Source organism: Ovis canadensis, chromosome 3 (genome assembly GCF_042477335.2).
Source record: "Ovis canadensis isolate MfBH-ARS-UI-01 breed Bighorn chromosome 3, ARS-UI_OviCan_v2, whole genome shotgun sequence".
Taxonomy (NCBI): domain Eukaryota; kingdom Metazoa; phylum Chordata; class Mammalia; order Artiodactyla; family Bovidae; genus Ovis; species Ovis canadensis.
Window position 1 is genome coordinate 149,054,232 of NC_091247.1, and position 17,171 is coordinate 149,071,402.

The window sequence follows — 17,171 nt, forward strand, 5'->3', positions numbered from 1 at the left end:
ATCCCTACTCTATGAGCAGAATGCTGGGTCTTGACATTATTCCCTGGTCTTCTTGGCTTGTACTGCTCAGCATGAAACCTGTGCCCTACCAGTGATTTTAAGTGGGAATGATTCAGGCCTTGAGTTCTTGGCCGACCAAGCGTGGGGCAGATCTCCAGATCTATGAATAAGGACTGAGTGGCGGAATGGAGCTTCAGATCTCTGTAGTTCTTACCTCTGATCCAGCTTCTGTAGGACAGAGCTGTGTGAGATGAGGAGTGCTGGTGTCTCACCTGCTCCCTGCTGCCCTTGACATATACCCTTGGAGAAAGCTTATCCCTAACAGAGAGCTGGGGGAAATAAAATCCTCTGTTCTTAGCTGTACCCATGATGAGTGGAGCTATCATCTTGCTGAGGTGGGAAAAAGAGAGGACAGGCCATAGACAGGTCATGGTTCAAATGTCACAGACACTTACTCTTCTAACCTAGATTTCATAGATTTTCTTGAATAAATGTTTCTCCAATTGTTGTATAACCTTAGGACAATTTCAAGAGAATTTAAATGGTTGTTGTTTTATAATTTTTTAAATGCTTGAAATGAAACATTTTGTTTCGAGATAACTGTTGACATGTAGCTCTAAGAAATAAGACAGGGATCTCATGTACCCAGTATCCCCAAATGGTAACATCTTATAGGATTATAGTATAATATTGCAACTATGATATTGACATCACTATATCAAGATACAGAACATTTTCATCATCACAAGGACTTTTATAATGACAACTACTCCCCTTGCACCACCAGCTTCACCTTATCCCCTAGCAACCACTAATCTAGTCTTCCTTTCCATAATTTTTGTCTTTTTTTGTCTATTGTATAAGTAGAATCATATTAGTACGTATGTCTGTAACTTCTAGCATTTTGAAGAGTGGCGATAGTGAATATGCTTTAATTGCTTCTGATCTTAGGGAGAAAGCATTCAAACTTCCATCATTAACTGTATTGTTGGCTACAGAATTTTGGTATGTGTTCTTTATCAAGTTGAGGAAATTCTCCTCTATTCCTGTTTTTCCCTATGTTTCACTCTTTAGTCCACAGGTCTCTTCAAATTGCCGTTCCAAAAGTGCTCCCTCTCTTGGCTCTGCTTTTAAGGTAGATAACTTTTCAGAGGAATCTCAAGCTGTCACTCAATCTTTGAGCCTGGTTAGCTCGATTCATTGAAGAAGGCAATGGCACCCCACTCCAGTACTCTTGCCTGGAAAATCCCATGGACAGAGGAGCCTTGTAGGCTTCAGTCCATGGGGTCGCTAAGAGTCGGACACGACTGAGCGACTTCACTTTCACTTTTCACTTTCATGCATTGGAGAAGGAAATGGCAACCCACTCCAGTGTTCTTGCCTGGAGAATCCCAGGGATGGGGGAGCCTGGTGGGCTGCTGTCTATGGGGTCGCACAGAGTCGGACATGACTGAAGCGACTTAGCAGCAGCAGCAGCAGCAGCAGCAGCTTGATTCATGTCTATTCTTCTCTTTCTCTTCTTTCATGTTCATCTACCAGACAATTGGTCTCCCTCCAAGATGATGACTCTCTGACCTACATCTTTTATTTAGTTCTTTTCCCAGGACTCTCTTTCCCCTGATGAACTTCCCCTTCTGAAGTTTTATATTGCATCTCTTTGAACACATGTTCTAAGGTCAAGGATGTGTAATCTAAAACTTTTACAGCTCTAAACAATCTTTTCCCTCACATATGTATTTAAAATAACATTTCCATTTTTACTCTTTAAATGGAGATTATTCATTCTCCAATGACCAGCTCATGTCAAGACTGGTCAGCTTTGTCCAATAATCCATTTTCCTTCTTTTTTTTTTTTTAGTTTTTTATTTTTTTAATTTTAAAATCTTTAAGTCTTACATGAGTTCCCAGACATGAACCCCCCTCCCACCTCCCTCCCCATAACATCTCTCTGGGTCATCCCCATGCCCCAGCCCCAAGCATGCTGTATCCTGCATCAGACATAGACTGGCGATTAAATTCTTACATGATAGTATACATGTTAGAATGCCATTCTCCCAAATCATCCCACACTCTCCCTCTCCCTCTGAGTCCAAAAGTCCATTATACACATCTGTGTCTTTTTTCCTGTCTTGCATACAGGGTCGTCATTGCCATCTTCCTAAATTCCATATATATGTGTTAGTATACTGTATTGGTGTTTTTCTTTCTGGCTTACTTCACTCTGTATAATCGGCTCCAGTTTCATCCATCTCATCAGAACTGATTCAAATGAATTCTTTTTAATGGCTGAGTTCCTTTCGGTCATGTACTTGATATGATTAGAGAGAGGGAAATTGAAGATGCCACCTAGAGATGTGAAGAGTCTGCTATAAGGTACCATCATTTTGGGAAGATCATGAAGTTCTGGAAATCTGGTCCTTTTTATAACATGTTGAATTGAATAAGGTCTGGCAAATGAGATGTATGACATATGCTCACATAGAGACTTGTAAACAAATATTTATGGCTGTGCTCAGTTGCTCAGTTGTGTCCGACTCTTTGTGATCCCTTGCACTATACTCTGCCAGGCTCCTCTGTTCGTGGGATTTCCCAGGAAAGAATATTGGAGTGAGTTGCCATTTCCTTCTCCAGGAATCTTCTCAACTCAGATACTGAACCCTTGTCTCTTGCATCTCTTGCAGATTCTTTACCCCTGCACCACCTTGGAAGCCCCTGGTCAGTGAGACATCAATAAAATTCACAGGAGACTGATACACAAATAAGTAATATAATGGTCATTTCCTCCTACAATATCTTGAGAAAGTTTTGTAGTTATAAACTAGGTAACTCCAGTTTACAGTTGGAGAAAGAGACACTCTGTGTCAAAAAGCTGTCTAAGATCCTTCAGAAAGTCAAAGGCAGCACTATTATAGTAATAAAATGCTCCTCCTGCTCATCAAGGTGAGATGTCTTCCCCACAGAGTTCTCTAGACATTTCTGGAACACAAAGCTTTATTTCCAAAATTAGATGTTATTGGGCATAAGTATGTGCTGTCAAAAAAAGATATGCCCATTTTTTTTTCCAGTCTGTGTTCAATTGCCTGAAGTTACTGTTACTAAGAGTACAAACTGCCCAGTATTCTTGAAGATATTCTGTCAAATATATAAACCAGATTGTGTGTTAATTTATACAACATTTCATGAATACTCTCCAGATGTTTAATGTCACAGAAAGAACTTATTCTGTTGTTTAGCATTCATCAAAACCACATCCTCTGTGTTTGCATATGACAGGGCACCCCAGGACATAAATGCTAAAAAGAGAATGGACACATATGGCAATCTTTAAGGGAAATAAACTTTGCAATATTGTAATATAAGATGAAGTTAAGAAGTGTGATGTGACTTTAGAATACATACATCAAAAGTGAAGTGAAGTAAAATGTTTGGTACTTTTCACAGGGCCACAAAAAAGAAAAATCCCCAATGTGTATCTCTTTATCTATCTTGTAATTAATATTGATTACACGAGAGCAGGAGAAATATCCAATGCCAAAGGATCATGGCCAGCATACATTTTGAGTATTTAGAGCCAATTTTTAAATATTTTGAATGTGTATTTTTTATTATAATGTGTCAAGTTAGATGTATATGCATACCCTTTTGATTATACTGCTTAGATCCTCTTTCTCCTTATTCTTGTTCTCTTGATCTATCTTGTTGCTAAAAGTGGTATATTACAATTTCCTATTTTTAGGATGTTTCTACCTATGTCTCCTTTCATCTCCTATAGTTTTGCTTCATAAAAGTAGCTGTGTTATTTGATGTATAATATTCATGTGTTATATCTTCATTGTAGATCATGGTTTTAGCACTTCTATGTCATGTTTTCCTAATATCAGACTTGAATTCTATTTTACATTATCAGGATTTGCTTCACTTGCTCTCTTTTTATGCCCAGTTACCAGGTATACTCTTGCATGCATGTGTGTGTGCGAAGTCACCTCAGTCATGTGCAACTCTTTGCAGCCCTATGAACTGTAACCCCACCAGGCTCCTCTGTCCATGGGATTTTCCACACAAGAATACTGGAGTGGGTTGCCATGCCCTTTTCCAGGGTATCTTCTCGACCCAGGGATCGAACCCACGTCTCTTCTGTCTCCCACTTTGGCAGGCAGGTTCTTTAGCACTGGCACCACCTGGGAAGTCTGTATAGTCTTGCACATCCTTTTATTAAAATTAATTAATTTATCTTAATTTTTAAAAGATGATCACCATAAGTCAGCACAGTAATTCTCTCTTCACTGCCACACATACTTTTAATTTTGGCTTTTCTGAGTCACTTTGTTTGAAATGTATTTCTTACATATAGAATGTAATTTGTTTTCTGTTTTCAAGTCAATTGGAATTTTTTTTTCTTTAGATGTTATATCCATTCACATTTTAAACTGAAAAAAGATAACAGTAAAATTGCCTTTATTAGTATACAGTTTTAGACATGTATGCAAATTCATGTTGTTATCACCATGATCTGAATATAGAACAACTCCCTCATACTGGCTCTGTGGAGTGCATTCCTTCCACCTACCTCCTGGTAAACGCTGATCTTTACTTCATTGCTTTAGTTTTGCATTTTCTGGGATGACGTAGAAATGTCATAGAAATGAAGTCACACAGTGCGTAACCTCTTGAGATGGGCCTCCTTCTCATTACATTGGTCAATGTAATTCTTTTGAGGTCCATCTGTCTTTTGCATGCTGCATGTGTCAATAATTTGCTCTTTTTCATTGCTAAGCATTATTCCATCAATCAGATGTCATACAGTTACCCTACAGTGTTCATTTGTTGGAAAAAAATAGGTTGTTTATAGAATTTGGAAATTATGGACAGAGCGGATATGCACATTTGTGCACAGGTTTTTGTGTGTGCATGTATTTCCATTTCTCTGGGAGAAATGCCTGTGAGTGAGATTGTAGGGTCACATGGTATATGTATGTTTAACTTTATAGGAAACTTGAAAACTAGTTTATTTTTGTTGTTTTAATTTTTTTTTTAATTGAAGAATAACTGCTCTACAATGTTGTATTGGTTTCCACTGTACAGCCATGTGAATCAGTCATGAGTATACATATATCCCGGCCCTCTTGGACCTCCCTCCTACCCAGCCCCCCAATCCAACTGTTTGATACAGTGACTATACCATTTTTAAATTCCCATCAGCAAAGATTAAATTTCTAGTTGTTTCTCTTCTTTTGTCAGCACTTAGTATTGTCAAGTTTTTCATTTCCCCATCTTCAGTGATATCTTTTTGTAGTTTTAATTTCTATTTCACTCATAATGTTAAGCATCTTTCATGTGCTTAACTGTCATCTGAGTATCCTCTTTGGTAAAGTGTATATCCAAGTCTTTCTCATCTGAACAATTAAGTTGTTTGTTTCCTAATTGTCCATTAACGTTTATAGTTTTGACAGTTCTTTTTTTAAAGTTAATTAATTTTTGGCTTCCCTGGTCCTTGTTGCTGCTCGCCAGCTTCCTCTAGCTCTGGTGACAGGGGTTTCTCTCTAGTTGTGGTGCGTGCTCTTCTCACTGCAGTGGTTTCTCTTGTCGTGGAGCATGGGCTCCGAGTGCAGGGGCCTACTTGCCCCATGGCACGTGGAATCTTCCTACACCACGGATCCAATCTTTCTGCCTGCATTGGCAAGCAGATTCTTACCCACCGTACTACCAGGGAAGTCCTGAGAGTTCTGTATATAGTCTGGATACAAATCTTTTGTTGTATATAACGTTCGCACATGTTTCACTCATGGTCTGGACCTTATCCCTTCTTTTTCTTAAGTGTCTTACACTTAAGTGGAGGTTTTAAAGTTTAATGAATTCAAATTTAGCATTTTTTTTCTTTATGACATTTAGTGTCATATTTAAGAACTCTTTGACTTAGTCCAAGTTACAAAGATTTTCTGCTATGTTTTCTTAAAAAAATTTATAGTTGTATGTTTTATATCTAGACCTATGATTGATTTTGAACTAATTTTGTATGAAGTTGCAGGAGTTTTGCCTATAGACCTCCAATTGTCCTAACACCATAAGTTGAGAAGGCAGTTGTTTCTCTCCTTTCCACCTTTGTCAAAAATCAACTGGAGGGGACTTCCTTGGTCGTTCAGTGGTTAAGAATCCATGCTTCCAATGCAGTGGCTACAAGTTCAGTCTCTAGTCAGGGAACTAAGATTCCGCTTGCCATGTGGTGTGGCCAAGAGAAGTCAACTGGACATATTTTGAGTCTATTTCTGACTCTCTGTTCTGATCCATTGATCAGCATATGTCTCTCTCTTCACCATCACAGCACTGTCTTGGTTATGATAGCTTTATGTTTGGGTGTGGATGTGTGTGTGTGTGCTCAGTTGCATCCGACTCTTTGACCTCATGGACCATAGCCTCCCAGGCTCCTCTGTCCATAGAATTTTCCAGGCAAGAATACTGGAGCATGTTGCCATTTCTTACTCCAGGAGATCTTCCTGACCCAGGGATTAAACCCACATCTCTTATATCTCCTGCATTGGCAGGCAGGTTCTTTAACACTAGCACCACCTCTGACAGCTTTATGCTCACATGTGTGCTAAGCTGTGTCTGGCTCAACTGTGTCTGGCTCTTTGCATCCCTATGGACTGAAGCCCACCAGGCCCCTCTGTCCATGGGGTTCTCCAGGCAAGAATACTGAAGTGGATGCCCTTCTCCAATGATAGCCTTATAATAAGTGTTAAAACAAGGTAGTGTGGGTCCTTTTAACTTTATTCTTTTTTTCAAACTTGTTTTAATTATTTTAATTTCTTTATAAAAGAAATATAAATTTATATAAATTTTAGAATCAGTTCTCTTTTTGGAATTGCATTAGATTTATAGATCCCTTTCATAGTAAAATAGGTGGAACAAACTTTAAAACTGTAAAACCTAATGACATAATAGGGATGTATGAACGAAGCAGTCAGTCCAAGAAGTGGAACTTTGAAGCTTGTATCTATTTCTATGCTTTCCCTCTGTATCCATAAGTATATTTTCCTTTAATGAAGCTAATTATTCCAGGAAAACATTCCTATTTGTTGAATTCTTAGTTCTTTTGAATCACCTTACCTTCTACTTGTGATGTATCTTGTCACTGGAAGATTTTCTTTTTTGTCCACTCTCACACACTTCCCTTCCTCTTGACTCCTACCTCTGGCAACCATCAATCTATGCTTCTCTTCTCAGATCAAGACTAAGACCTTTCTCAGTACTCCCATAGTTTTTGTTGCTCAGTCACCAAGTTGTGTCTGACTCTTTGTGACCCCATGGACTGCAGCACATCAGGCTTTCTTGTCTCTCAGCATCTCCCAGAGTAATCTGATTTCATGGCTGCAGTCATCGTCCGCAGTGATTTTAGAGCCCAAGAAGAGGAAATCAGTCACTGCTTCCACCTTTTCCCCTTCTATTTGCCATGAAGTGATGGGCTGGTTGCTATGATCTTAGTTGTTTTTTTTTTTTTTAATATTTCATTTGAAGCTGGCCTTTTCACTCTTCTCCTTCACCCTCATCAAGAGGTTGTTTTGTTCCTCTTCACTTTCTGCCATTAGAGTGGTATCATCCGCATATCTGCGGTTGTTGATATTTCTCCTGGCAATCTTGATTCCAGCTTGTAACTCATCCAGCCCAGTATTTCTCATGATGTGCTCGGCTTATAAGTCAAATAAATAGGGTGACAGTAAACAGGCCTTGTCATACTCCTTTCTCAGTCTTGAACCAGTCAGTTGTTCTGTACAAGATTCTAACTGTTGCTTCTTGACCAGCATACAGGTTTCTCAAGAGACCGGTAAGATGGTCTGGTATTCCTGTCTCTTTAAGTTTTCCACAGTTTGTTATTATCCGCACAGTTGAAGGCTTTAGCGTAGTCAATGAAACAGAGGTAGATGTTTTTCTAGAATTCCCTTGCTTTCTCTGTGATCCAGCAAATGTTGGCAATTTGGTCTCTGGTTCATCTGCCTTTTCTAAACCCAGCTTGAACATCTGGAAGTTCTCGGTTCACATAATGCTGAAGCCTAGCATGCAGGATTTTAAGCATAACCTTACTAGTGTGGGGGATGAGTGCAATTGTTTGCTGGTTTGAACATTCTTTAGTACTGCCCTTCTTGGGAACTGGGATAAGGACTGACCTTTCCCCTCTTGTGGCTACTTGACACTAAGTCTGCCACTCAGTTTTGGACAAATGAGTGAAATGTATTTTTATCTCAATTGATATCATCCCCAGTTTCAGATGAACTGTTTTTCTACTTCTTGATACCATTATGTAGCTTTTGAAGAAGGACTAAAGAAGTAAGCAAAGCTCTTGAAAATTAACCTGGAAAAATGAAGCTATAGATATTTCTAGACCCAACTGATTATGTTAATGACCACTTGAATCTCTCATTACTCAGTTGGATTTTTTTTTCTTTCACTTCCAGTGTATATACATTTGAATCCTTCCCAGCAACGTTGAGCAGGGAAGTAAACGATAAATATTAAGTTGTGAAAATACTGCATGACACAACAAGAGTGACATAAATGGTTAGTTACAGACAAGCTACTTCACAGAATATATTTCCATTTCTTTTATTTGGCAAGAAGCTGACTTAAAAAATGAGTTAATGTGGGGTTAAATATTTAGTTCAAAATCTGTATCAGATGACTAAGTATCAAATAGTAGAATATATCCTTAGAATTAGTTTTAATTTTTACTAATGTAAAATTCTGATGTGTCTAGTGTTCATGTCATTTATTATCACAAGTATAAAGTGTTAGATATATATCTATATATTAATTTTTATGATGCTAAAATTTAATATTTATAATGTTACACTTAATTCATCTGTTTAAAAACACTTACTGAATACCTGAATGGGTCTTCCTGATGGCTCAAACAGTAAAGTATCTGCCTGCAGTGCAGGAGACCTGGGTGCCATCCCTGGGTTGGGAAGATCCCCTGGAGGAGGGCGTAGTAACCCATTCCAGTATTCTTGCCTGGAGAATCCCCATGGACAGAGGAGTCTGGAGGACTATAGTCCATGGGGTTGCACAGAGTTGGACATGACTGAGTGACTAAGCACACACACACAGAGTTCCTAGGCCTTCTTTTGGAATCTAGGATTACATCAATGAAGCAAACATACAGGTGTTTTAAATTCCATAACCAAGTGATGTATATAATAATAAACTTTCTTTGGAATTTATCTGAAACAAATTATTTCTGTTCGGGGGAAATCCTGCATATATTATCATTGTATTATAAATACATTTGAATCCATTTTGATTTTAAATAAGTATGTGATTGATAAGAAATCTAACTTAATAAACTGAATTGATACATAATTTTTAGCAATTGTAGTAATTTATATTACAACTATATTTTACGTTTGCTTTCATGAAAGGTAATATTTCCCATCACGTAACATAATCCTTAATGTTTTATCACAGTTTTGCTCAAGATTCCTGTGCCCTAGGCCACAGAATATTGTGATGTGATCTAAGATTGTCCTAATATAGCTCTAAATCTATATGTATACTGAACATGGGCGTAGGCTTAATTAGCATTCATTAAATACTTCAGCTTTTCAGTGTGTGATTCTGTACTGTGAGATCATATACATGAATGCCACATATTTTATCCATTTTAGTCATGCACTTTCTTACTTAACGGATATTTAAAGTTTAGTTTTTAACAGTGATAGTCTAGAATATTTTGACGTAAAATGGTTCTTGTGTCTTGAAAATAATTAGATCATAATGCCACTAGGGGGCTCACATACCATGTGTGTAATTCATGTGGCATCACACATCTGCATAACACTTCTGGGTACTTAAAAGGATGTGATAGCTGGGACCGCAATACTATGTTCAATAGTTTTTGTGTGATAGATGTAAGGACACAATAACAGAAGGAAATACATTAAATAGGTGTAACTTATCAGTGAAGTTAGCAGTGAGGGGTCAAAAATTGAAACTGGATAAATGCTAGTCTGGTACCAGTCCCTATGACACCGCGTCTATCTAGACTTGCTGTTGGTGATGCTCTAGGAATGTAATCTAGCTGTCAATCTAGCTGTCAATCACTAGAATCCTAGGACTGGACAAAATTACTTTTCAACAGATAACACTATCTGGCATTATTTCAGTTGTCCCTTGTAATTGAGAAGATTTATTTGTAATCAGTTTCAAAAATCTCTAGCTTGTTCATTTTGTTAGTGTAAGAAAGTGTATGTTTTATATCAACATTCTTTCATTTTCTAAAGAATCTAGGAAGGCAAGTTTTTTAGATCATGCCAATTCATGTGTTTCCAGCCAAGTACATACATAAATATATTTTTTATTAATTCCATCTAGTCTTATTTTTTTTTATTTTTTATTTATAATCAAGGGACAGTTCAGCATTAATTTGGCAGGAACTGGGATGAAGATATCCAGTACAGCAAAGTGGCTGGCTCAGGGCAGTTATGCCTCTGTGATCATTCACAGATCACAGGTAAGTCCTGCTGGACCAAAAAGCCTGTCTGAAGTACTTCTGTGCTGTGAAGTAGTGTTAAATTCCTCTACCTTAAATTCAGAATTATATGAAGTTAATGACTAATGCTTTTGAACTGTGGTGTTGGAGAAGACTCTTGAGAGTCCCTTGGACTGCAAGGAGATCCAATCAGTCCATCCTGAAGGAGATCAACCCTGGGATTTCTTTGGAAGGACTGATGCTGAAGCTGAAACTCCAGTACTTTGGCCACCTCATGAGAAGAGTTGACTCACTGGAAAAGACTCTGACGCTGGGAGGGATTGGGGGCAGGAGAAGAAGGGGATGACCAAGGATGAGATGTCTGGATGGCATCACTAACTCTATGGACATGAGTTTGAGTAAACTCCGGGAGTTGGCGATAGACGGGGAGGCCTTCCGTGCTGCAATTCATGGGGTCACAAAGAGTCGGACACGACTGAGTGACTTAACTGAACTGAACTGAATGATTAATGAGTTTTTTCATATAATGGGGTATGTTACATTATGACGAGGTATAACTAATGAAATTATGGAATGAGGTTCATTTTTATTCATGTGCTTATGGAGGTTTTATATATATACGCATTCTTGTTTAGGCTATAGATATCTGCATGAAATCAAGTGCCAGAGCATTATAGATTTAAGTAGTTCAAGTTTGGGGCTAATGGTTTGAAACACAGGTGCTTCAAAAAGAGGTAGTCTTTTTAGCTATACTCTAATTAGTAAAGACTGTTACGTTTTAATATTTCAAAGTAAGAGGTAAATTTTTGGTTTATTTACTTCACTGCTTTGACTTATTGAGTTAGTGATGTCAGAGTCATTTGTCATTTAATGAACATCCATTATAGTTTCTTCAAGAATTAGGAATATTTTTATGGTTGTATGAACATTTTCCTCGTCTATCTTTATTTAGAAAACATTGCCATGATTTGAGAGAATAGCACTGAAACATGTATATTACCATGTATGAAGTAGATCGCCAGTCCACGTTCGATGTATGAGACAAGGCACTGCACTCAGGGCCGGTGCCCTGGGATTTTAATTTTTCCTATAGCACACGTATTATCTAAAGTATTATCCTCCTAATTGTGGTGCTGGTGTAGTGTGCTAGCACATAAAATTTATGAGATGGCTCCTGGTACTTAGAATTACCAGATCTTAGATAGCATGACCTGATCTACATTAATCAGGATCTGTGTTATAATTTCTGTTCTCACCTATATTGCACCATTTAAATCAATACCATCAACAGTCCCTGACTACACCAAGGTTTTAGAATTTTTCTTTCTTTTGCTAAAAGTGACTTCATTCCTATATGTGAATACTACTTGTAAATGAAATTCAATTTTCTGATATTTGCAGACTTTAAAATACTTTATTTCTGACTATTATGAAATTGTGTTTTAATTAATAATTAAAGACTTTATATTTTTATTATTTCTATCACATGGGTAAACAGTAGGCTTTTAAAATGGCTATTTATTTCTAAATATTTATTTGGCAAATTTAGGTGTCATCCTTTTGGGTAGAAGAACAGAAATAAATCAATTACTTAGTTAAAATATGTTCTGAGCAGGTATAAAATTTAGACAGTGCAATGAGATATTCTGACTTTATCTAGTTGTTAGGTATCTTCTGGTTGAATGACAGCTGGCCAAGGGCAGCAGTAAAAATGAATATTTAGTACAATCATTCCTTTTGCATCTATTTAAGTTTTATTGTAAAGACTATTTGTTTACTTAATTGAGAATTTCTCCTTCAATAAAAGATTTTGCACATGAAGGTATTTCCTGAGATCTGACGCATGGTATGAAACTCTGACTTATGAAACCCAAATGTACTTATGGAAATGAACACATATTTTCATTTCCTAGTAAAGTTAAACAAGATTAGGGGTTTACTTGATCCATTTGAGAACAGGAATGTATATAAATTGGAATTTTTACTGCCATCCCCTTCTCTGTTTACTCAGATTCTCTAGAGTGTAGAAAGCTTCTGAAAGAAGAGGCAACTTCAAAAGCCCCTGATCTCAAAACATTATTTATCCTCAAAAGTTTCAGGAACCCAGTTTCCTTTTCTACCCTCCCTCCTTAGATTAAAAAAAACAAAAACATAAATAAAGCAAAACTTACCTTCTTCAGAAACCATAAGAGTTCAAACTATTTTTGTTTCATCCTATCAAAAGGCCTTTTGACTTTTGGACCTAAAGTTGGAAGACAGTCTGGAAAGAAAATCTATCCTGTCCTCATCACTTCCTTCACCAGCTTCTGCCCACTCATTCCTCAGTTAGCAGCTCTGCTTTTCTAAAAAAAAAAAGAGAAGAAAGAATCTCCTTTTCTGTTGTTGTTTAGTCACTAAGTTGTGTCTGACTCTGTGTCTAGTTATAATTATTACTTTCAATCCAGTTTTTTCCCTCCATTCTATCACCTTTTATATTTTCTTCAAGCTGTGTTTCTAATGCTTCCAGGAGATGTTTGAAGTTAAGGTCAAGTTTGCATAATATCCTTCTTTTATTTAGTCCATGAGAATCTTATATAAAATCCTAATACCTTTCTTTTATTTGGTCTGTGAGAAACACTGGACAACAAATTGGGAGAGGTTTTAATAAACTCACTGAAGCAAATAGATACCTTGATGAAAAATATGTGGATTGAGATGAATTGTCTAATGTAAAGTGTAGTTTATAATCATCAAGTGGCTAATATGAATCTCGGGTTCTCTAATTCCTGTGACCACAGATTTCAGCTAATCCTGAAATGGCCTGATCTTTGTCCTCAAGTATAATTGTTATAGGAAACCTTGGCTAATTATTTCAGCCACATGATTCAAAGCCTTTGCTTTTCTGCCTTGTGCACACAGATACCAGCATGTAACAGATTCTCCTGTATTTTTGCCTTTTCTATTTTCAGGATGGAACCAAAGTCTATGGCAGATGTGGAGGGTTCTGTGGAAAGTGTATTCCTCACATGACTACTGGTCTTCCAATTCAAGTAGTGTGAACATTCAGAAGGAAAGTGTGTTCCAAAGAAGAGACATTCTCTGGAACCTGCAAATAGCTGGTGCTTGTTTCTTTACTCCTTCCTGAGATTTATGTCTAAAATATTTGTGCCTTTTTTCCAGGATGCTCATGAGGAGTCAGTCACTGCTTAATGTTTCAAGGCCTTTGAAATAAACTGAATGATACATGGTTCTAATCAGGATCCTTAAAAGGATGAAATAATTTATGGTAGGGCATACAGGGATGTTTGAATTATGCTAGGATAATACTACTGTTAACAGATTGCACTGGACCAGAATTATGTTATGCCTATAAACACACATGTAAATCTCTGCTCACATCCTACTGTACAATGAAATGCTTATTCTACTTGTTAAAATGGAGCAAATAAAAATTAGGAAAATGAACTTAAATCATAAACATTATTGAATCTGTCAGGAGAATAGCAAATCAATGGTCACATCAAAAAAGTACATAGCCATTATACTTTCTACTGATACAGCTTAGATACCTTGTTTTATGTTTCCTTTAATTTTCAATTGTGCATTATGGTGCTTCAAAAAAATCATCCTAAAATATAGTATAGTTTTGTAATTAAAGTATATAGTTGGGTTAAATACTAAACATGAAATTTTGTGGGTATAATACAGAATAAAATATGATTTAGTAGAATTTCACTTAAAAACACCTACCTCTAATTTGATTGTACTTATAAGAGCAATACATTGTTTTTAAAATGTTTATATTCTGTCATGTCTTTATAACTTATATGCCTATATGTCTACTCTTAAAAAATTTATTTTCTCTAAGTTATGTACTGTATATTAATCAAGTAGAAAACTAAGAATTATTGACATTTTGAAGAACCTGTTTTGGTAAACATAAAATTATTTTTACATATACAAAATTTTTATTAGGGAGTTCAAGTTATTTTATATCTGAGGTCTCTCAAATCCAGAACATGAAAGATAGTATAAAAATTAACTATTCATGAGTAAATGCTCAGGTATTAAGAGATTTTTTAGGTGAATAATTTAATTGTGTATTATACAACCATTTGATTTTAAAAGAATCATAGATAATATTTTTCTATGATAACCTCCTCTATAAACCAAGAAAACTGAATGTAATAATAGATTTTTGCCAGGAAATAGTAGTGTAGTAGTTTTACCCACAAAGTTTTTCTTTTTCAAACTATTAGGGGTGTATTGTACCATATAAGGTACTAAAGCAATTTTGTACCAATGTGGTTAAATAAACATTTAGGGATCTCTGTATCAGAAAAGAAGTATTTTGCACTATGTGCCTGAAACCAGTTACAAACATTATTACGAAATGTATAACATGTTCTAGAAATGTTTTTATGCATAAGTAAAATCATATAATTTACAAATATTTGAATAATAAAGATATTTGTGTGATACATTGGGACTTTGCTTTCATTTTCCTTAAAAAAGAGGGAAAAAAAAGAATCACCAAAAAAAGTCTGTAACTGGAAAATCACTTCAGAAATTCTAAAACATTTTACTCTAATTGTTGCAATTTCGGTGGAAATAGCTCCTGCCTAGGAGAAGGCAATGGCACCCCACTCCAGTACTCTTGCCTGGAAAATCCCATGGATGGAGGAGCCTGGTGGGCTGCAGTCCATGGAGTCGCTAAGACTCGGACAAGACTGAGTGACTTCACTTTCGCTTTTTACTTCCATGCACTGGAGAAGGAAATGGCAATCCACTCTGGTGTTCTTGCCTGGAGAATCCCAGGGACGGGGGAGCCTGGTGGGCTGCTGTCTATGGGGTCACACAGAGTCAGACACGACTGAAGTGACTTAGCAGTAGCAGTGTACACCCTTATGGAAATAAGGGCATGAGGCTGACAGAAATTTTCCATGACTTCTGTTTATAGAAGGGGTACCATGTATGCTTATATTCAGTTGGCCACATTAAATCACATGACCAAATCCTAGGCAATGGGACAGGGAAATATACTTCTGCTACAGGGCAGGATGGTCAGATGTATGGAAATGAGTGAGGACTCACAATCTTCTCCCAATAGAGGGAGAAGATCCTTGGGAACAATAAGATTTTATGTCCACCATTTTTTGTCTTCAACTTCACCAGAAATTGCCAAAGTACTACTTTCTAAAGGGGTGGAATAAATTTGAATTACCACTGTCTCTGTGTACAAATATTAGAATATCTACATTCTTTCATACCATATTTTACCAATAAAAATAGCAAAAATGGTAAAAGCCTGATAATACCAAATATTGGTGCAGTTATGAAGTAATGATTCATAATTTATGGTCAGTGTAGATTAGTGTAGTCTATGCAGATCTATTTGAGAATATCTATTGGAGATGAAAGATGCACCTGGTTTATGATACAGCTACTGACTTTTATCTAAATGTTCTTACCTCTTGTGCAAGGAAATATGTACAAGAATGTTACTGCTGCTCCATTTTTAAACAATGAAAATAACCTAACTGTCCATCAATAGAAGAAAAAACAGGTGAAAGTAAATAGACTAATAAGTTAATATATACTAATATACACTATTAAAACCAATGACTTTAGCAAAATGATAAACATGAATAAATCATAATGCAAATATATATTTACATTATAACTTTTATAGAGTATTTTGAGTATGCAATGCCATGTCTCTGATGTGTTTGTGTGTGTATATGTGCATTAAGGTATTAAAAACCATGTTGAAAATGATTTTTAAAAAAAGAATATCTACATTCTCAGTGACATGTCAAATTTTTTTGATCTGATGGGGTCGAGAGTAGTATTCAACTGTTTGAATTTATATTTATCTAACACAATTGCACTCATCTCACATGATAGGAAAGTAATGCTCAAAATTCTTCAAGCCAGGCTCAACACTATGTGAACTGTGAAAATCCCAGATGTTCAAGTTGGTATTAGAAAAGGCAGAGAAACCAGAGATCAAATAGCCAACATCCATCGGATCATCGAAAAAGCAAGAGAGTTCCAGAAGCATCTATTTCTGATTCACTGACTACAATAAAGCCTTCCACTGTGTGGATCACAACAAACTGGAAAATTCTTCAAGAGATAGGAATACCAGACCACCTTATCTGCCTCCTGAGAAATCTGTATGTAAGTCAAGAAGCAACAGTTAGAAACAGACAAGGAACAACAGACTGGTTTCAAATCAGGAAAAGAATACGTCAAGGCTGTATATTGTCACCCTGCTTATTTAACTTATATGCAGAGTACATCATGAGAAATGCTGGGCTGGAGGAAGCACAAGCTGGAATCAAGATTGCTGGGAGAAATATCAATCACCTCAGATATGCAGATGACACCATCCTTATGGCAGAAAGTGAAGAACTAAAAAAGCCTCTTGATGAAAGTGAAAGAAGAGCGTGAAAAAGTTGTGTTAAAATTCAACATTCCAAAAACTAAGATCATTGCATCCAGTCCCGTCACTTCATGGCACATAGATGGGGAAACAGTGGAAATAGTGACAAACTTTATTTACTTGGGCTCCAAAATCACTGCAGATGCTGACTGCAGCCATGGAATTTAAAGACACTTGCTCCTTGGAAGAAAAGAATGACCAACCCAGACAGCACATTGAAAAGCAGAGACAGTACTTTGTCGACAAAGTTCCATCTAGTCAAAG

General features: G+C 36.6%; 1 protein-coding gene across 3 annotated transcripts in view; it reads left to right on the forward strand.

The window, feature by feature from the left end:
- ADAMTS20 (ADAM metallopeptidase with thrombospondin type 1 motif 20) overlaps positions 1-14,940 on the forward strand; it is a 203,704-nt gene extending 188,764 nt beyond the window's left edge. For all 3 annotated transcript variants that reach the window (XM_069584522.1, XM_069584523.1, XM_069584524.1), the window contains 2 exons: positions 10,397-10,501; positions 13,429-14,940. In XM_069584522.1, coding sequence (XP_069440623.1) covers positions 10,397-10,501; positions 13,429-13,518 — 195 coding nt within the window. In that variant the 3' untranslated portion in view covers positions 13,519-14,940. The remainder of the gene's footprint in view (positions 1-10,396; positions 10,502-13,428) is intronic.
- The last annotated feature ends 2,231 nt before the right edge of the window (positions 14,941-17,171 follow it).